The sequence below is a fragment of the Rhea pennata genome, chromosome 1, assembly GCF_028389875.1.
Source record: "Rhea pennata isolate bPtePen1 chromosome 1, bPtePen1.pri, whole genome shotgun sequence".
Lineage (NCBI taxonomy): Eukaryota > Metazoa > Chordata > Aves > Rheiformes > Rheidae > Rhea > Rhea pennata.
The window spans coordinates 153,974,805-153,997,013 of NC_084663.1; the positions used below are offsets into that span (position 1 = coordinate 153,974,805).

Genomic DNA, 22,209 nt, shown 5'->3' on the forward strand with positions numbered 1-22,209 from the left:
ATTCACAAATCTAAGTTCCAGGTCCAAGGTAATAAGCTATCATATTTTCAGTGCCAAGCAATTTTACCTTCCAAATTACCTAAAATTTGTAGTCTAGAAAATATGAAATGATTGTCCAAATAGTTAAATTGCAATATTACTGTTAGCTCATTCCTTACCAGATACCACATAAAAGCCAGGAAATAATTATAAGTATCAACTATGGCTGTTACTAAACAAACAAAAAAACAAGCAAACATGAAACCAACAACTGTTACAATCTGTCACACTTCTCTATGTTCCATTGTACAGATTACAGCTTTTCTTGAAAGAGACCCACCATCTCTCAGGCGTACATTGCAGATTGCTGAAAAGATGCAACTATTTATTACTCTGCATAGTGAAATGATAAATCTACTCATATGCTTTTCTGTCAGTTGCTTCATAAGCATTTCTTCCAACTGAATTACAGCCAAATTGTCCCCACTCCCCCAAAGGCAGCAGAAAAATCAAGTTATTCAGTAAGGATATTATCTGTTTCTAATGCTCAAGGTTTAGGTTTTGCCTACACTGAAAAAATGACTAAATATCTACTGCCAAATATAACTGCTGCAATACAGTACTCAGCAATTGATCAGAATAATTTATCTATTTCGTTGTGTAAATAAGTCAGAATATTTGTAAAGTATTGGACCCAAATGTTAATAAATCCTTACCAGCAGTATAGAGGGGAAGTTTAGCCTCCTTTCCCACCTCTGACATAAGTGGATAATAGATGAACACTTTAACTAAAGCCAGCAGGGGAAAAGAGGCTCCCTATTCACTAAGCAAAGAGGTACTGCTTGATAGTATTACTTGGAGTATTTTGAGCTTGCAATATTTCAACAAAGCTTTGTTATTGCGGATAAAAGCCTTTGTGTGTTTTTCATAACCAACAGCTGTAATGATGGGACACAGCACTCGGGAACAAGTGCTTAGCTCGGCTCTGGCAGAATCAGCAAATTCCACAACGATTTCTGCAAGTGCAAGGCAGGAGCCAAAAGCTTTTGCAGCTGCACCAGGAGAGGCAGCCCGCTCCAGGCCGCGCGGGGATGCAGCGCCTCGCGCCTGGCAGCGGCCCAGCAGCCCCTCCACCAACAACAGCCGCTTCAGAAATCCCCGGCTGCAGCGGCGCCGGCTCCCCAAAGGCACCGTGTGCTGACACCGCCGAACGGCTCTGTCAAAACACCACTGCAGGGTGGGAGTGATGACCCGCCGCAAGGGCACGGGAGACGGCGAGCCACATGACGACGGTCGCGGCCCGGAAGCGGCTCCCCAGCTTAGCAAGCCGAAGTTCAACTTCTATTTGAACAGCACAGCTCCCCCCTTCTCCTTTTAAGCCATGAGGAAACAGTAATAACACGGGAATTTCCATATACCTCATTTCTTTTTCCTCCACAACCACCTATGGCCTGTTCATGATGTAGATACAGGCTGGAAACAAAAATATTCCAAGAAATATTGAAAGCACTGTTAAAAAAAAAAAAAAGGCAAATTCTTTTACACATAGCAGGTCGAGCTCGTGAAAAACCGCCTGCAAACAAAATTCATATAAAGTATCACCATTTCTGAATGCTGATGACATTTTTATTCATATATTGAAACTGATTCTAGCCGTAGAACAAAAAAGCCTATCTATGGCAAAATTCTACTACACATCAAAAGGACATTTTGCTTTCAGTTAGTAGAAGCCAAACATATTAAACAAGTTAGTGTTACTCTAAACATAAACTAAGAACACAGCCAAGCTGATACTGTAATTTCTCTGCTATTTTTCAAACAGCTCATGAAAATAATCTCACACTAGAAGTTTATTAATTTATTTATATTCAAACTTGAGATAAGGTAATTTTGTCTCCAGCCCAACCAATACTATACACTTTTCAAAACAAAGCCATCTCTTGGGAGACAAATGGTCCAACATTAAGTCACTCCTGCTCACTTTGCCTCCGGTAATAATAAAAGCCTACTGTAGAGCTTTTAATCTTCAAAGCATTTTACAAACATTACGTTTCACATAACTCCTTTGCAATTTCACATCAAGAAGCAACCTAAGGCATATGAAGGGCCAAGAGATTTAAAATCACGATAATGACTATTATATTGCAAAATCAGCTATAAAAACATGCTGAAAAATAACTGATGGATTTTGATCTTTTATAAAGAAGAAAAAAATACTACCTTAGAGCAGCATCACATCAATTTCATTTTAAGGTACCTGATGTTCAGAACAGCTCTGATTATGCAGATGAGGACACTTTAAAAATTTCCCTGCCTCTACAGCTTTTCTGAACATGGAAGAGGTATCACATCATCTTATGCTCTTAAACACAGACATCAAAGAGTAATATTTTTAAGCTGATAAAGTAAAAATGACCACTATACAACTTTCTTCAGGAAAATAACAAAGGTATATGACCTTGAAGGTTCCTGACCATGAGACTTAGCAAAAGGTAGAAACTCTTCTAGTTTTTACTAATTTTATCCACAAAAATAATCTAAACATGCCCAGAAAAGTTTTATGGCACCACACTCAACAGCTCTCTGCCCTGTAAGGCTTCAGAGCAAGATAATGCTCAAGCTACCTCCCAGGAACTGTCCCTAGATCATGATAATTCCTCAGCAGTGGAAGGTGTTTTTTTGGGAAAGTCTAGTTAGCATAGGCCAAAACCTTGCCAGGGACCTTTTGAACAACTTAACAGGACAGATAATCACGTTCTGGTATTGGGCAATATTCTTTGGCACTGTTTAGTTTATTAGTATGAACATATCCCATATGTATTCCTGTTTTTTGTTAGGTTAAAAACAAAAGAACCCAAAACCTTTTGAGAGATGATCTCCCATAAAATAAGGAACTTCATCCACTAGTCAAAGCAGATCTAACTAAATAAGCCAGCGTACAGAGTGTCTCACAGTGGGGCACATCATCGCAAAGGACCCCACAAATGTCCATCCAATAGCCTCCCCGCAAACCGAACAGCACCTACTCTCTGAAATGGTCAGGACAAGTTTTCTGCATGAATTATTGGTGGCTTAACCAAGCTTGTGCCAGACAAAAATCAGCGCACACTGAAAAAAATATATAGTTTGCCACTCCATAGAGAACAGCCTTGGTTTGGTTTCAGTGCTTACGGCCATTATTGCTGGATTCAGTATTGCATACTCTTGTTTCTACTGGTTATCTTAATGTACAACCTCACAGTCTCTTAGAATATCTTTTACTTTTGAGGAGCTAACAAAAAAAAATAAAAATTTTATGCCACGCTTCTTGTTCTTCAAGGCACTTCTATATTTCACTATCACACAATAAAAAATGATATAAAAACACAGTTTTATAGAATTTCATCTTAATGAAAGCTGGATGTAATGAGCTTTCCAAAGACAACAGAGAGTCTGAAACAAGATGGTGACTATTGCCCTAAGAGCACACCTTACAGATCAGCCTGTAATAGATACTTGATAGCTGCCATTAGTTTGAAAGTCAACTATTCTAAGCCATCCAGAGTTGGAAGACTGGATGAGTCTGGAAGAGTTGAAATCAGCATAGGAATAACTAGGAGCTGTAGAAATGGTAGATAACCAACCAGGGATGACAGCAAAGACAGGAGGCAGCAGGATGACAGCTCTTCATGTTTGTTTTAGGCTGAATTGTAACCATCTTAGTCGAGAGATTTGGTTTGGACTTCACAAAATAACTGTCAGTAGGACCTCCTGCTATGAAATGAAACAGGTAACACAAATAAGACTGCTCTCACCTGATCAACTATAATTCTCCTAACTAGAGCATATTTTTCAAATTCTGCTCATTATCAGTGCACACTAGGAGTGACTGAGGCAACTCCAAATGCATTAAAATGTATCATTGCACAGGTTGGTTATGTAAACTCAGCTACTTTAAGTGGGCAGTTTTGAAAGTCAACCTAGAGTCTTATCTTCAAAGATGGGGAAAAGCCTCTGATGTGAGGATGAAAGAGTTTTGGTTTTGTTTGTCCAAGCACTGTAGGTAATTATATTAATGCGAATTAAATGTTAGACCTGCTGACATTTAGATTCTGTCACGTTATACAGTACATCAAAAGAGCAAAAGACAGCACATAATGTGTAGTTCTAGAATTTAAGTAGTTATCTCAGAAAGCTAATTATTAACTACTGTGGTAAAACATGGTTGAGGTCATTATTGGAAACCGAGTAAATAAGATAGGAAGAGAGATTATTGTGGACAGGTTAGGTCAAAAGAATTAAAGGCAAAGCTAAATGATGTAAAAAATATTTGAACATTAAATTAAGATATATTTCATAACTATATATATATATATATCTATATATGCACACACACACATATATATACACATATATATATAGAAAGAGAGAATGGCTATATTTGTCAAATATGTAAATCATCATTCTTGTAAATTAACTCCAAATTTCCAGAAGCCTAAAGTCTTCAGAAAGCAGCACCTTTCAGCCCCATGAACAGAACTAGAAATAATGACTTATTCTAGAAATCTCCAATTCCATTATCAACTCATGGGTCTCCTATCGAGCATGTCAGACAAATCAAATCTCAATGACAACACTGGCATGCAGTTGGTTGAACGCTATTAATGACATAAAAGAGACATTTGGTAAATTAAGATTAGTGTATTAAAAATAACAAAAAGAAAGTTTGGAAGGCAAAATGGGTATTTTCATCTATAGGGCTGCTGACTGATCCTTACATAGAGTTTAATCTCAAAAGCTAGTATGACAACCATTTTTCTGCTATAATCTGACTAAATGCTGGAGAGAAAAATGAAAGAAAAGGAAAGACCTTAAGGAGGAAAAGATTTAATAATATTAAAATTAAGTGTAACCTGTCAGAAAGTGAACCTGTTAGGCTTCATCTGAAGATTAACACAGCAGCAAGAGCAGCAACCCAGCAGCCAGGAAGTCTAAGCCAGGCCTAAAAGCACTGATGTTGCAAGTTCATTGGAAGAGAGTGTTCTTAATATGCAGATACCACAGTCTTTACTTGCTCAATGTTCTAACTTGAAGGTAGCAAGAACACAGATGATCTATCTAGGTATTAGTTTGGAAAAAAATACATATTAGACATCTGTAATAATGACAACAAGGCCTGAAATGTTATTTCACAGCTGCTACTTGGACACTAAAGCCACTCATTTAGGTATCAGATCTTCTGTTTCACTAGGCGTTGGGCAGGGATATTGTTAACACGCTACAGGCATCAGAGCCAACAACAGCTTCCTCAATAATCAACTCAAATACATTATACAAATGCAATCACCTCTCTTATGCAGAGCAGAGCCTCAAATTGCCTGTGAGAAAGAACCCCAAAGGAGAAGATATCGCTCAAATCTGTTTCCTGAGACTTCTCATACAGACATGTCAACAGCACTCAAGGACAACTCCATCCAACTTTGTAAAGATCCCACAAGTATCAACAAAACAGTTTCATAGCATGCATTTAGAGATACCCAAATCTTCAAAGCAGTTACAGTATGTTTCGATCTCAATCACATTACCAACGTGTATTATGACAACCCTCCCAAAAGAATAGTGATAACCAAATGTCCTTACTCAATTGCTTTCATATTCTCCAGAGTTCATGGAAGAGGTCTATTTTGATCTATTAATATTTCCTATAAACTGAGTTGATAATTAGAATCTGTCAAATGTTCCTTCCAAATGAACTGCCATCAAACAAAAACGACGATTTTAAAAGTGTTAAAATAAAGTTGAAAGGACAATGAAATTCAGAATGAAATATGCATGTAAGTGACTTAAAATGTCCCTGAAAAACTATTACAGATTATTTTTTAATGTTAAATCTGATAAAGCAATGAACTTTTAAATTTCATTGGTATCACTCTCTAGATTACATTTGAGTCTTAAGAAACATGATAGTTGAACCAGTATGCAAAAGACAAGTACTTCAAATCAGCTTTCGACACATGAGAACACAGAACAAGTCTCAGTCTAAGTATCTGTTTTGCTAATTGTCAGCTGAAAAAAATGAGACCCTAAAAGCTTCAGGGAAAAAAAATCACAGATTTCAGGCTCAAACTCTAAGATTAAATATCACAGAAATCTAATGCTAGCGCCAAATCATAGCAGTTTGGCAAGTATTCAGAAAGATGAATTTGGCCAGGACCTAACAGGAGTGCAATGTTTCTGTACCTGTATACTTCCCTTTCCATCCTACCAGAAAGTGGCAAGGACAGAATCATTCTTCACAGTGAGGCCAAAATGTTTTGCTACAACTCCCATTTTGAGGGGGTGATAAACCACACCTGTTAGTATCACCTGGGATAAGGATCCCTGAAACAATAGGAAGAAAGAGGCTATGATATAGGGTGAATATACCTCCTTTCCTTGATTCACTCAGCAGCATAACACAAAGAAACAGCAGCTTTTTCCAAGAAAGCTAGATCCAGAAAACAGGTCTGTAACAACTGTTGTCCAAGGCACTGAATGACATGAATAGAAACAGTTTAAGTATACTCCTCTGAGTCAATACATGCAAACTGACTTTTATGTCTCCCTAAGTACTTAGGAAAAGAACTTTGATTCCGAGCTAGGCTGCTGGCTAAGAGAGGTTTTGGAGAAACATCACAACATCTTGACTTGCTTCTTCACTGCAGGTATAATAAGGACCTAGCAACCAAGTCACTGGGGGGGGGGGGGGGGGGGGCATGTTTTTGGTGATCAGAGTAACCTGAGCTTTACTCCTTGATTTTGCCTGGCAACGAGAATTCTTGCACCAGCAAGAATTTCCCACAGCTGATCCAGAAGAGGGAAGTTAGCTCCAGGTTATGCAGAAGTGTTTAATAGCTACCCTTAACTAACACAGCTGAAAGGTATAAGCTTCTTCCCTCCATGGACTCATGTTTTTGAATCTCCTCTCCATACATCAAATTACAAAGGGTCAAAAGCATAAAATTGTTCCTAGACTTTTGCACTAATTAGAAGTGCTCGGGTAATTTATCAGGAGCTTGCTATCCATGATTCACATTTATGATTTTCTCAAATTATCAGGAAGTAGACAAAATTAGACAGAACTAGGTAAAATATGTTTCAGTATCCCTGATCTAAGCTGTGCTTCTTCATTAATGGTAACTAGCCTCAACATACAGACCAGCTCGACGCAAGTTTTCTCCTTAATCATTTTTAGGATCAATCTTGAACCTAGAAGAGTAAAGAGAACTAATCCTTGTTTAAACCCAAAGTAATAGTTGAACTTTGGAATTAACTAAAATACTTTCAGTAATACTGGCAATCTTTCTTAGTTTATACAGACCCATTACTAGGACTAGCTGGGAGATCTGTATCTAGTTCAAGGATACGGGTTTTTTGGAGACACAACGGACAAATCACAGGACTTATGGACCACAGCAAATTCATGATCTGGCATCTCAATCTGATGCCAATCAATTCTCTGATAAATTATAGAAATCAATAAATATATAGACTATTGACATTACAAATAAATTATTTGTACAAACTGAAGCACAGGAAGTTCCACCTAAATATGAGAAAGAACTTCTTCACTGTGAGAGTGACAGAGCACTGGCACAGGTTGCCCAGAGAGGTTGTGGAGTCTCCTTCTCTGGAGATACTCGAAACCCGCCTGGATGTGACCCTGTCTAACACGCTCTAGGTGACCCTGCCTGAGCAGGGGGGTTGGACTAGATGATCTCCAGAGGTCCCTTCCAACCTCAACCATTCTGTGATCTGCCAATCAGAAGTGGGACACTCAGTATATTTCTTCATCTCTCTATGTCTACAGAGAAAAGCAAACAGTAAGATCATGATAAGTGGAGATCTAACAGAAAAGATTTTTCTCTCTTCATTTAAAGTGTAGCCAACTGGGTTCAGATAGCACATTTAATTTTGTGATCAAGGGCCCATGAAGGTAGGATAAGCCAATCCAAGATACATATTCAAGAAGCCTATTCAACCTGTCCTGAGCCAGGGCATACACATGAGGGATATAAATGTTCTTGAAAACAGTTTTCTATGAAGTTTGAAGCACTAATGCAAAAAAGTGTGTACAAATCTATAACAGAAATCCACACAATGTCTGCAACAACATTCAGCTCCTGCATTTTAACATGTTTATTTTGTCTGTATTTGTGTAGAGTTTACAGTAAAAGTATGTTAACAGAGAAAACAGAAAAATGTAGCACAAAATGGAGGTGGTAGTGATGAAAGCAAGCTAATTATGAGCAAGACTCAGTATACTCCACTACTTAAAACATACCAACTTATGCACTATGTACTTTTAAGTCATTCACAAGAAACCCTTAGTCATCAAAAACATCAAATACGTTAGTTAATACGTACTTTCAGGTTGTTCACAAAAAAACTTAGTCAGCAAAAATACTGAATAGGTTAGTAAATAGCTGGTTAACTTTTAATTACTACTTTATTAATACCAAGTCATCACTGAAAGTGCAATTATATATTTGACAGAATCCCTGGATAAGAAGGAAAAGCTACTACTGATAATATTGACTATCTATGGTTCCTAGAAAATTAATCATTATTCAACTCAGGCGGTGAGTACACACAGTCAGGTGTAAAAACTCCATCTTTCCAGATCCCAGGCTGCAATTCACAGTTCTGGTTCCTCTACCTTTAATCACAGGAACAGAGAATGAAGTCACAAGATAAGAAGTAGAAACACAGAACCCTGTGTTATGGGCATCGCTAGTATGAGATGTTACACTAAAAAATAATTGCAGACTGATCTGCAGCTTGGGACACACGGAATTCCCCTTAACACTTAAAACTTCACAAGATGGATGCCCATTTTCATAACTGTCCTTCTGCAATCCTAAGCAATCCTTCTCACATAGCATACTTCACATCCTTGAAGCGACAGAGGTTTGCCAAGAACCTGAGACTCAACAGCCCAACTTCTAGCTCTCACCTACCTCCTCTAATCATGCCATCACAGACAGTCTAAATGCACAGGCAGCTCTAATGAGCCAGAAGAACCCCAGCGTTCAGGAGGCAGCAAGAAAAAGAAAAAATGTTCTTTTCTTAAGGTGATCCCCCTTGAGGTGAAAACAGTGCTGAAAGGTAGCTGCAGCCAAATTGCAGGGAAGAAGATAAAATGTCAGACTCCTGGCTGTACAAAATGGCAGTTGAACCTTGGCAAAATGCCACATTGTTACAACAGCGAATTGTGAAGTACACATAAGGCCATAATTATGATTAGCATAAGAAGAGAGTGGTACAACAGCTACCTAGTTACTCTGAAGGGTCACAGAGAAATTAGAACCAAGCTAAGTTTTTAGGAGGGACACAAAAGAAAACAATGACGTAGCTCAGTGGTTTTTACCGGGAGCTTCTTCCATGCATGAAGTGTGGCCTGGAAACTACAAAGACTGTTTGAGAGACCAGGCTTTGAACCAAGAATGGCTGGCAATACTAACAAAACTCAAACCGCCCCTTAATATATAAAAGATCAAGTGAAAAAATGTGGGAACGGGATATAGAGGATCTTACCAAAAAAATAGGCTGCTTGTGTAAATTTGAATAAAACCTAGGTTCAACACAATCAGTCAAGATTTCTTTCTTTCTAACTAGATAAGAGCATTTTCTCTTCACCTCAAATGAAGCAAAGAAGAGAAGAAAATGTGAGGAAGTTTAACAAGTAAACGTGAACATTTAAATTATTGCATTTTTTTTTCATTTTGAATGTCATATAAAAATATTTAAAGAACCATTGATTCACAAAATTAGACAACTGTCTGGGTGAAATTAATCAGAGTTGTAATAAAAGTATCAGACATCATCATCAAGTTTCAGACCTAAAGCTATATGGCCATGAATATAGATATCTATATTTCAATGTACTTTGTCCACCTGCAAGAATTTAAAGACAGAGGTGCAGTTTAAACTCAAAAGTCCTTGGCATATAGAAGGGTTAAAATTGTCATTAAAATCTGAATTACTCAGAAGACACTAACTAAGAATCTTCATGGAAAAGATACCCTAATTTAGTAAAAATCTGCTCTTCTATGAATACAAATCTTCCTGTTTACACACTGCTGCCTCCTTTTCTGATTATGCTTCTTTTCATACTCCAATTAATCTTTTCCTTTACCACAGGTATCAAGAACCCTGCATACAGAAAACATGCTTCTTTCCGAGCAAGATCAATCCTTCCCACAAAACGCAGCCATATGCAGTGTCCTGAGTGTCACTCACCACAACTTAAGTTACAAGCTAATAGAGCCACATTAAGATTCTCCATCTCATTTGTTATTGCATAGCATCAAATAGAATGGCTCCTAAATCTGCAACCACAGCTAAGGATCTGCCTTTTGGATTTTAGAGGCTAATGCAACTGGACTTGTAAAAATGTCTATCCTCCCCCCCCCCCCTTTTAAACATTTTTCCCTGTCTAAAACTCACAGAGCCATGACATTTTTCTTTCTTCAGAAGAAACAAAACAAAAAACAATCCTTGACATACATCTTTTTAACTGACTTACTTCTAAGCACCTACACAGATAGGAATGAAACCCACCTTTGGAATGTAGTAAAATTACAGCCTTCAACCATAGGTGTCCCCATAAGGGAGATCATTTTCTTCTTCTCAGACACCAAAATACTTCTACTGTCATAAATCTTTCTTGACAGCAATATCTGATATGCGTGCTTTTAAATTATGTTTTTTCTAGTTTAATCATGGCTTTGCTACATACACCAGTAGACCAAAACATGCATCAGTATAGGCTTAGCTCAGGAACATGTCTCTAAGGCTCACATCTCAGTTCCCATCTACAGTGCTCATCATAAAGCACTGCAACACCTAACTGGAACAATTTATCTTGTAAAAGTTCACCAATCAGTGACACATTTCAGAACAACAACAACAACAAAAAAAAACCAGCCAAGCGCACACAGATTTTTCCAGTTAGGACTATGGCTTATTAAACTTTTAATCTTTTTTTTAACAAACTTTATATAATAACATGCATTTATTCCCAGCAATAGCTGTGTATCCAATGCAACTCTTGTACACACTTATAAAGAAAAATGAGAATTAATTAACTTCCTGGTAACTCCTGGTAACTCCTGGTAACTTCACATAGATGACTATACACAAAACAACAGGAGGAAAAAGATATATTACTGTTATTACTAGCATTAAAGACATGAGAGAACTGGGATATATTCTATTTGGCTTTTCAAATGCAGATCCTAAAATGCTGACTTGTAGCGAGCCCTAGTTCTCGATTTTGCTACTGTCCTCATCTAAATGCATTACAGTCACAAAAAAAAAATATGTCAGCAAGTAGGGGTAAGCAAGATCTTTGCCTTTTTTTTTTTTTTTTTTTAATTCGTGGTCTGGTACTAACGAAAAAAAACCTCTCACAACTGGCTGTTCTGTTTCTATGTTCAACTGTTTTTAACAAAAGGACAGAAACAGTAATTTTTGTAATTTCTATCTCACCCATCTTGCAACTCCAGAAAAGAAATAATGCAAACAGATCAACTGTGAGACTGAAATGTTAAAACTAGCAATCCTGACTTACTCATTTAGACAAAAGGAAAGTCACTTACAGAACTGGATGAACAATCAGCTCTGGACTATATGATTTAATTACAGTTGCTGCGTCTTTGGTACAAAAAACGTGGGATAAATCTGCACCCTAAAAAAGAAAATTTGCAAAGAGAATTATGAAACTTACAGTTAATAATGACATAATAATTTCGAAGTTTATTCACTGAACAGCTGAATTCCTATTTGCTAATAGTTAAAGCAAACTTAATTATCTTTTCCATTTTGGCTTAGCCTGTCATACAATGGTTTGGAGAGAGTTAAAAGCATTTTCTCTAACTTTCAACATAAACTTTCTCTTTTTTTTCTTTTCTTTCTTTTTTGTTTAGTGATAGGATGTCTAAAAATGTAGATCTTGAACCTTTTACTCAATAGAGAAATATTTCAGATGAACAAAGACTAAAGTATCACACGAGAAAAAAGACAAAAGAACATAGCTGAACAAGAGACAAGCAACATTAGATAAGAAAAATAATACTGTAACAGATTTGTAGACTATAGATATGACAATCTATGATGATTTTTCCTTTTTACTCAAGGGGCCAAACTGGTACCAGATGAAGGCTGGCACAATTTTGCCAAATCCTCTTCAGTTAAATAAATATTAAAGCTGAGGAGTTTAGCTACAAGAGTTCCTTATTAGCTCTGAAAATCACAAGTACACACAAAATTATATAAGCAGAGATTAGAAAAGCTGATTTCATATCTGTATTACATGCTAAAATTCCCAAGATTAAGGAAAGCATCTATCTCCTCTGCTTTATCACTTCATATAATTTAAAATTTGAAACTACTAAGCAATTCAGAGATTTGACCCTGCAACTCTTTATGTGAAGATGTAACTGGCAAAGAGAAAGTAACTTCAATGTACTACTGTATTTGCATATGGTAAACAAAAAACGGAGTGGCCTTAGTATCTTGTAAGAATTATTAAATCATCTTCTCCCAATGCTAAGAGACTGCATCTAGAGGTGCAAAATTTCTGGAAGTAAAAGAAAAAATTGGGAGGCAAGGGGAGGTACCTGGATTGGTTATCCACTTATTGAAACAAATCTTCAAAAAGGAAAATATACATAATAAACAAGAAGGACTGATACACACAGAGTACTGGTAAGTATATATATTATGTAAGCAAGATTCATTTACATTTACATAATCATAATTGTATTTAGTTCTACTGTTGGAGATGGGGATGTATGCACTAAATGTATTTTAGCCACTTAATGTATCATTAATATAAGGAAGTTCATACTTACAAGGAAAAAAAAAGCTTGCAAAATACTTCTGCTGAAAATTACAATGTATACAAAGTATGCTATTAAATAATTATGCTAAATTCAACATACAAGTTTTAGAGTTACGGCATGTAACAACTTTACAAGCTCATAACTAAGTTTTGAAGGAAAATTACTTCAATTTATGTACTTATCAGGTGAGAACAAAATTCTAAATAACTGACTACAACACTGAAAATGTAAAGGTCTTTTATTGTTCACTTTCGCAGAAAATATTTTATGAAAATTTTGAAAGTTCCTACCCAAGTCTCCGAGTAGATAGTTTTCTCTCTGAAATTTTCAATTTTTGACATAATTATATTTCTAATTTTACTTTAAACTGGAAAGTATGTACAAAGCAGAACACATACCACTTTGAGAGCTGTAATTGCAGCAAAATACGGTGCTCCTGTGTATCTAGAATGAAATACAATCTAGGTTAGGAAATACAGTCATAAGGTTAGCTAATTTGGAAATTCTCAAATTCAAGAGCAGATTAAAAAAAGGCTTTCTCCTTTGTTTGCTGTAAAACACAGATACAATCCTGCTACACTGAAACCAACTGCAAACCTTGGTTTGATTTCAAAGGAGCCAGGATTTCAACTTAGCCACCTGATCCCTTGATAGAAATATTTATAAAGAACATGCCATAAAAAAGTAAACTCTTCTCAGACAATCAGCTTAAAAGTCTGGAAACAAAAAACAAAACAAAACAATAGTTTGAACACTGTTTACAAGCCAAGTCTGGGATCCATGACCTGAATCAATCCCATCTGATTTTAGGTACTTAATTAGAGTGCCTAAACTGTGATTCTAGTTGCCCTAAATTCTCTCTGAAAGACCAAAAAGGGAGATATGGGCAGAATACCCTCCACCTCCAGAGGTATCTACTTCTGCCAAGAGGTAAGAGCTTGGGCCCAGGAGACCAGGAGGAAAACTAATTCCTGGCCAATCATCCTAGGATATTCCAGACACAACATAGCACATTTTTGCTTCTTATGGAATGTTTATTATTAGCCAATTTCCTTTACAGGAAAAAGATGCTAACTCTATTTTGAAAAGGGAAATAGAAAAACAGGAACATTTAGTCATTCATTCACAATTTTGAGCAGATTACCAAACATGGCCAAGAAATAGAATCTAGGCTATTTTATTTCTAGGTCAGCACTGCATTTAACTGCCTTACACTGTATTTCTTTTTTTCTAAAAACAGATATTTCTGTTACTTCAGAACATAAAGAAAGATACTTTTATACGCTAATAAACACCACAATGCATCAACATAAAAAGCATGCAGTAAGAAAATACTGCCTCTCTGGCTTAAGAGACCCAGCTCTCATGATATCAAAATAAAACAAAGATTATCCTACAGCAGATATGCCACTCTCTGTTCACTTACTTCTATAAGCTCATCACACTATGGGAAAAGACATTAACACTGAAAGTAGAGAGAGTTAGGGTCATCAGAAAAGACAAAGACAGACATAGACACAAACATCGATATTCTATGTTTCAACCACGTTCACTAGCAAAATTGTCGCTATCTTGGGACAACATACTATTTTACCAACATCCACAATTATGATGATGCACTAGTAAAGTTCTCTGAAAAATATCCGTTATTTTAAATGTAGGGTGAATTTAAATGGCTTTGACAAGCAGTAATGACACACTCAAACTCTCTCAACAACACTCTGAATTTTATTTAACTTACTCTTGACATCCTCCAACAATGCCTATGCGTCCATCTTGACCTTTATGCCTTTTTCCTGTTAGAGGAGGGATAACGTTGCGCACCAACTGAAAAATATTCTCCATATCCTTTAGAGTGTGTGTTTTGTGCAGTGAAAAAGATCTCTCTATAACTGAAAAAGAAGAAAGTATTGCATTAAAATATGTTCTTTCTTAAACTAGCATTTTTTAGGCAATCAAATGTCAACGAAAACGCTTGAAGATAGACGAAATGACACACTTCTAAGAACATACGCTTTATCACTTAAAAGCCTTAAAAACACTGAATTACTAGGAAAGTTGATTAGTTTTAAAATTAATTTAGGGTCTGATGCAGAAAACACTCCCACTGACTGCTCACAGTCCTAATTTAAGGCTTAGGTTGAAAAAGAAAGAAACAGCCCAGAATAATTATATGGACTTTTTGTAACTAGAAATACCTTTTTAGTTCAATTTGAATCACTTCCACAATTAAGCTTAACTGAAATAGGTATACTTAGCAAGACTAAATGCATCCAGACAGGGAACAAGTACGGAATAGTTAAAAGCACATTTTAAGTTTATACCCTACCTTATTTTTACTTCCCCTTAAAGATCTCCACATCTGAGCAGAGTCAGGGCCTATCTCACTGTTTTTTATTTTGGCAGGTGGTTATAAAGCATAATGAAAGTATTTCTGTAAAACTATAACCACATGCACTAGATGCAACATTACAAAAACCACATAAACAATTTTTAGCTATAATTCAACTACAGATCTCTAATATGAAGTTATATTTCAACCTATTTTAAAACAACTGCAGATTCAGATTACTGGTTCAAAAGACTACAAAAATTTAGAAGGATGTATTTCAACGGTTACAACTACAGAGATTTAAAAGGCAGTTACCTAAGAATGGGACAAATTTGAAGATTAGTATCTTACATCAATGATGTATTAATTAGAAATTGCAATAAATTTACTACAAAAAATCCTTTTATTTCAACAAAACTCATTAATTGTAATGATTCTGTTTAGAAAAGTGGTTTGAATGTTAATATTCAACTCTTAAACTGTAGTCATGCTCCCTTTTCTTTTTCAAACAGATTTTTTAAAAATCTTTTGATGAGCTGCTAAATATAGAATTATGTAAAAAATAAACCCCACAATATCCCTTTTCAGTTGTGTAAGACTCAGTAACCCTCTCCCCCCCCACCACCAAATCTAGAGAGGAAAAAAAGAAGAGGAAAAACAATTCCAAAAATCTTGGATATAATAAATAAAAAGAGGCAATCAACAAAAAAGCTCCTCATCTGAGCAATGTCAACAGAAAGCAACTTTTTCTCCATCCTCCACAGAATCTAACCCTAAACCAGACACACTAATCTTCAATAATAAAATGTCTTAATGCTCAATAATGATAAATACTTCTGGCTGATCTTTTGCTTTTAAAAATCCTTCTATAATACAGGCATTCCACTCCTATTGAGATAAAAAAAAATGGAATAAGGCCAAAATAGCATTGCAGTCATCCAGAGCAGAACAAAACACTCATCTGCTCTGGAAATAGGGCAGATTATTTTCCTTAACCCACACTTCCCACATTCCCTGGTTTTCAACTACACAAAAAATAAACATCTCATACACCTCACAAGCCTTAAAGTGCAACTGCATTTAAGAAAGACATCTGTTTCTTTGTTGCTGGATTTTGTTCATTTGAACATATAAAGTGATCATACAAAAAACAGAAAGAAAATGGAGAATTATGCGGAACAGAATTCTAAATAGACCCCCACTTACCTACAGAAACACTGAGGCATATTTAGCTATCAACAACTGATATCCTAATTCCTTAACAAAAAAAGTGTTGCTAGAAGTGTCATTTTTTACACTTAATTACAAACTCTTTGTTAATCCTTCACCAGTCAGCAGATTAGAAGCCTGAGTTTTTCTTACTACAGTTAAATATATATAATGTATTTTTGTACAGTGTGGTAACTGTGCACCTGTATGACAAAATACAGCAAGAGAAAGTAAATCTTAGTTGCAAGCCCTTACAGATAATAAAACTCTTCCAACTTTAGCACAAAACTTTAGTACAAAGTCTTTTGACATCAAAGAACTACAGACTGGCTAACCAAACAAGAAGATGCACAAGTCAGTCAGTTAATCTAAACCTTTACAAGCCTAAAAATTCACTCTACTTATCAAATTTAAGGGAAACTCAAGAGTACTTAATGTAGAACTGAAAAAGTCCTGAGATCCTTTCAGGAATCAGAGAGCGCCTTTTACGGTCTGATACATAGGAATATTATTCAACGTTGCATGCAGGGTTTTAATGCAACATGAAATTCAGAATTAAAACAGAATAAGACTTGTCTCATTTCAACATGGCAGGCTATAACCATCAAGCCTTGCGTAGACTCTGGTTTCAGCGCTCACAGAGTACCCCAAGTTCAGCTCTTGCCCATTCAGTCTAGCTTCATATACAAACAGATAAGTAACACAGAACCAGAGAAGCCGAGAAGTCTGTTAAGGAACGCTAATATCTGATTATCAGCTTCAGGCCCACACATAATATACAGAAGAAAAAGTCTGTGCATAAATACCAATTCTAGAGCTCTTTGGGTTTTGTTTTTTCCCCCTCCAGAATAAATTCAGACCACCCAAAAATAAAGAATTTATAAATGAACTGGTAAAGAATAAAAATATATCCAAGTATTTCCTCTTACACTATGCCTACTAAAGTAATATGATATATAATCAAAAGATGAGATTCAGAATTTTCATGTAAAGAAATTTATTTTAAAGAAGCTTGTTTTTAACATGTGACTTACTTCAGTGTAGGCAAAATTCCACTCTTTTCCCAATCCTGAAAAAACATATGCACATCCTTAACTTCACATACTGAGTTAGGCCTGTTAACTTCAATAGCTGCAGAGTTTCTGCTACAAGATATCTAATGTTTCCAGGTCACATTTTCAGCAAATGTTCTACTTGCCTTTTATATATAAAACTTCTCCTAACGTCTGTTTACAGACATGAATGTGCAGAGAACTCCCCAGTGTTTATAGGGTACTTTCAAAAGTGTTACTTCACTCATTAAGGTTTGTTGTAACTAATAGATCTATATTAAATAATCAGTACAATGGTATGAATGACATTTTAATTTCATTTTACATCAGACAGACACCTTCACCACAATATTAAATAATTCCAACTACCTTTTATTTTCAAAAGCTACTTACTACCAGAGCTTTCACATAGAACTTTAAAAAAATAGCTTTTATTTATGCTATAGAAGGAAGTACCTATCGGTGGAGAAAGTGCTGCTGCCATAGCATTATAATTAAAGTTATCCCCATATGAACGATGGTTTGCTCTCTGAGGTGGACTTGCTGGTATAGATTGTGACCTCTGTGATACTGTAGAAGAAATTCCTGCCAACATCTGTCCCAACATTTGTAACATCTGGAGCTCTCGAGCATGCTCAGCTTCACGACGCTTATCCTCAATTTTGAGCCTCTGCTCTTCATATTTGTAAAATTTCTCTTCTGTATCCACACTCTGCTGCAGGAACTTTTCCATCATTTTATCCAATGTTAAATTTGCATGGCGTTTTTTTGATCTTTTGGGCTGATTGAGAGGTGGAGCAATAGTCGGAGCACTGATTTCTTTAAAGCCTAAAACAAGAGGAGATAGAATTATTTTTCTGAAGTGTGAAGAAGAAAGTAACAAAAAATCTCCGTATGAGATACAGGCCTAATGCATCACAAAGCTATTCTCTTTCAATGGGAAGCGCAATTATTTCAGACATTTTTTACTTCAAGTGCCAGTACTGACACAAGCTTCAACAAAGTTACAAAGGTAACACAAAAACAACACAGAGGCTTCTTTTAATTGTTGTAGTACTAAACTTTAACAATGGGAGTCCCTTTGATCTTCTAAAAAGGTTTAAGTGAAGGCTATTAAATAGCATAGCCTCGTTTGTGTATTGCAGGTAATTACATTAATCTAAATTGAGTTTCAGTCTGTTGGCATTCTGGATTTGCATTTCAAAAGAACATTAGTGTAAACAACTCTTTGATGGGTTTTATGCGTAAAAAGGCAGCTGGTTAAACGTCAACCAATTGGCTGATTCCTCAGTGATGTCAACTTCTGAAGACAGGTTCACGTTTGGGTTAAAAACACAGTATTAGTCTAGATTTAAAACAAACATGTAACACTGCTCCCCCATCTCCACAACGCATATGGGACTGAGGGTGAAGACCAAGCAAGGCTTTATCTAGGCACTTGTGTCTGCAAGCATGCTGAAGTTAGAAACAGCGTTTTTGAAACGACTCCAGCAATTAATGCATAAACGCTGTCCCCTAGCTTGGTGGCCCACCCACAACACGAAGCAGATTTTTCCAGGTTTTCCCATCAGCAGCGTGCCGACCGGCAAAACTGCATGTAACCCGAAAGCGGGCAGAAAAACAACAACAACAAAACCCCTCGGCGAGCAGGGCGCCGGCTCCCCTAGGCGGGCAGCCCCCGGCTCTACCCCTGCGCCAGGGTTTCCCACCGACGGACGCCAGCTGCCGCCCCCGCCGCGCCGAGGGGGCGACGCCGCGAGCTACTCACCGTCGGCGGGCGGCACGGGGATGGCGAAGGGCAGGCACTCCACCTTGATGGGCTGCTCGGCGTAGGAGGAGCACTCGCCCGAGTCCTCGGTGAAGTTGTCGCGGGGGGAGCCGAGCGCGGCGTCCTCATCCAGCTCGGCGTCGGCATCGCGGCTGCGGCGCGGCGTGCCCGGCGTGGGCGGCGCGGCGGGCGGCGCGCCGTCGGCGGGCGCCGCCAGCGGCTCCGCGGCGCCGTCGGGGCCCCCGCGGCAGCTGAGGATCCGGTCCATCTCGTCGTAGTACTTGCAGATCTTGCGGGCGTGCCCGTTCTTCTTCAGCCCGTCCCGGGCCTGGTAGTACTGGCGCTTGAGGCCCTTGATGCGGATGCGGCACTGCTCCGGGGTGCGCTCGAAGCCCAGCTCGGCCAGGCGGCAGGCCACGTCCCGGTACACATGGCTGTTGCGAAAGTTGCCGTCCAGCGCCGACTGCACGTCCGCCTCGCCCCAGATCTCCAGCAGCGCCCGCGTCTCCAGGTCCGACCAGAGGAAGCCCCGCGTGTTCGTGATCATCCTTGGCCGGCCGGGGTCACTGCAATGGCCGCGCACCGGGGAGAGCGAGGGGAGGAGGGACGGAGCGGGAAGGAGGGAGGGCGGCGGGGGAGCGGCAGGGAGGGAGGGAAGGAGGGAGGGAGCGGGGGGGGGGGGGGCGGTTTAATGCCCGCTCTCGGCTCTCCCAGGGGGCGCCTACAGCAGCGCCGGCCGCCGCAGCCGCGGTGCAGCGGCCACCGCCGGGCAGCGGGGCCGCGGGCGCCGCATCCCGGAGCGCGGGGCGCCGCCGCTCGCGCCCGCCGACAAAACTTTCCGGGAGCCGCTTTGCAACGCGGGCACCTGCGCGCACACACACACACAACCCTCCCCGCCGCCCCCCAAACACCACACACAGCCCTCCCCCCCCGCCCCGCCACCTCCGCTTCGGGGTTTTAAAAAAAAAATAAAAAAAGAAATAAAGACAAATAAATAAAGCGGCTCCCGGCGCGGGGCCGCGGCCCCCGCTCAGGCCGGCGGGGCCCCGGCGTGCGCGGCCGCTCCGCCGCCGCGGGCTGCTCGCGGAGCGGCAGGACGGCAGCGCCGGCGGGCCGCGGAGACCGCGCTCAGCGCCTCCCTCCCCGCCGCAGTGGAGCGCGATCCCCTGCACGCACGCACGCACGCACTGCATGCACACGCACACCCAGGCGCACACACGCTGCAGCTCGGCGGCGCACGGCCCTGCCTAGCACGCCACGCCGCGCCGCCCGCCCGGCGCCCGCCCTCTCCCCCTTCCCCCGGGCCGCCGTGTCACTCACGCCGGGGCAGGCGGCCGGGCCCACGCGCGCGGGCACGCACACGCGTGGCGGCCGGGCGGCCCAGCGCTGCGGCGCGCGCACACAGCCCCCCTCCCCCCGCCCCGAGTGATTTTGAGAAGTTGCCGCCGTTCCGCCTGCTGTGCATGGCCCCTCCCCACCCCCACGCGTGTGCGTGTCCGCCGCCCCCTCCGACGGGCAGGTGAGCGCCGCCGCGGGGTCTCCGCGCGCCGCCGCGGATGCCAGCCGCCGCGGCCTGCTCGCCCGGCTCCTTCCTGCGTGCGCGCACCGGCGCTGTTCCGCTTCGCAAACCCGCCCGCCCGCCGCGGCCCTTTTGTCCCCGACGCCTCCGCGCCTCGCCGGTGCCGCGGACCCGCGGCGGCGGGGGGGGGGGGGGGGGGGAGAAGGGGTCAGTACCTTCGTCCCCCCGCAGCCACCAGGCCAGCGCCGCGGCCGCGGCGAGCGCCAGCAGGGCGCCGGCGGTGACAGCGCCCCGTCCCCGCATGCCGCCGGCAGCAGGCGCCGAGCCGGGCCCCGCCGCCGCCGCGCACCGCGCTGCGCTCGCCGCTTACCTAGCCACAGCGCGGGGCACGGGCCACCCCCCGCCCAGCGCCCAGCCAGGCGGCGCGCACTCCGCATCGGCGCGACTTCCGCCTCGGCTCGGCTCGGCTCGGCGCCGCGGCGGGGCAGCGCAGCGCAGCGCAGCGCGGCCGCGCCGGGCCGGCCCCGGCTCCGCGCCTCCCGGCGGCGGCGGCGGCGGCGGCGGCGGCGGCAGCCAATGGCGGCGCGCGGGGCGCGCGCGCGGGCCGCGCTGAGGTAACGGCCGCCGCCGCCACCGGGCGCGGGGCCGCCGCCGCCGCTCCGGGCGCCCCCTCCGCGGTGCCTGGGCCGCGGCCCCTCCGGGCAAGGGCAGGGAGGGAAGGAGAGCAGGGCCGCGGGGCGGCCGTGCGGCCTGGAGGCCGGGCCTGCCGGGTGCTCGGTTTTGAGGGAGCCTTTCCCCGTCCTTAACCGACACCAGTTAAGAACTCATAGGAATTGCATTTATCTATCTATCTGTCTATTTATTTATTTCCTCCCTTCCTCCCACACGGCATCTTAAAAGCTCTCCACACCACCAGGCTTTTCTGAGCACACACCTCTTTCATGAGTGTGTTTCATTTCTGAGCTGCTGTTTCTTTCTCAGGTACATTACTTCAGAGCAGTGCTCTCCTCCTTTTTTCTTTTATTCTCAAGCACATCGGAGCCAGTGGAAATACCAGCTAGTGCCCACCCCCCAGTCCTATAGCACCTGCTTAATCGGCACGATAAAGTGCAAGGCTACCCGAGAAAAACTGATGAGATTGGGCGCACAAGAAGTCTGTAACATTACCACTCAAAACTATTTTCATTTCTGCCCTAGACTCATAGATAACTCAAGCAAAGATTATTATTCTCAGCTCTTGAAAACTTCTAGTCTAATTATAGAGGTAAAATGTCAATGTTTTAATCCTTTGATATTTTGATGGGGGATGAAAAGGCAACATTTTCCTTTACTGTTTTTCTTTAAATACAGGACATTGTTGGACAGACCTGCCAGATTTCTCTGGACCCATCCCAAACACTACTGATTTGTGCCCTTCAGCTTTGGTGGTGTCACTTTAAAAAGCCATGCTGCCAGCAAAATTGAAGACAGGCAACCTGAGCTTT

General features: G+C 41.0%; 1 protein-coding gene across 5 annotated transcripts in view; it reads right to left on the minus strand.

Moving 5' to 3' along the window:
• The window catches only part of NAXD (NAD(P)HX dehydratase), a 51,220-nt gene extending 30,019 nt beyond the window's left edge, over window positions 1-21,201 (minus strand). The window contains exons 1-6 of one of the 5 annotated variants that reach the window (XM_062601697.1): window positions 21,096-21,180; window positions 19,207-19,772; window positions 17,895-18,266; window positions 14,587-14,737; window positions 13,244-13,289; window positions 11,601-11,689 (exon numbers count right to left, since the gene is read on the minus strand). In XM_062601697.1, coding sequence (XP_062457681.1) covers window positions 11,601-11,689; window positions 13,244-13,289; window positions 14,587-14,737; window positions 17,895-18,266; window positions 19,207-19,753 — 1,205 coding nt within the window. In that variant the 5' untranslated portion in view covers window positions 19,754-19,772; window positions 21,096-21,180. Of the gene's footprint in view, window positions 1-11,600; window positions 11,690-13,243; window positions 13,290-14,586; window positions 14,738-17,420; window positions 18,267-19,206; window positions 19,773-20,526; window positions 20,550-20,940; window positions 21,000-21,095 lie in introns of those variants that run through there. The other 4 variants (XM_062601696.1, XM_062601698.1, XM_062601699.1 and 1 more) reach the window with 4 other exon arrangements.
• Window positions 21,202-22,209: the final 1,008 nt, after the last annotated feature.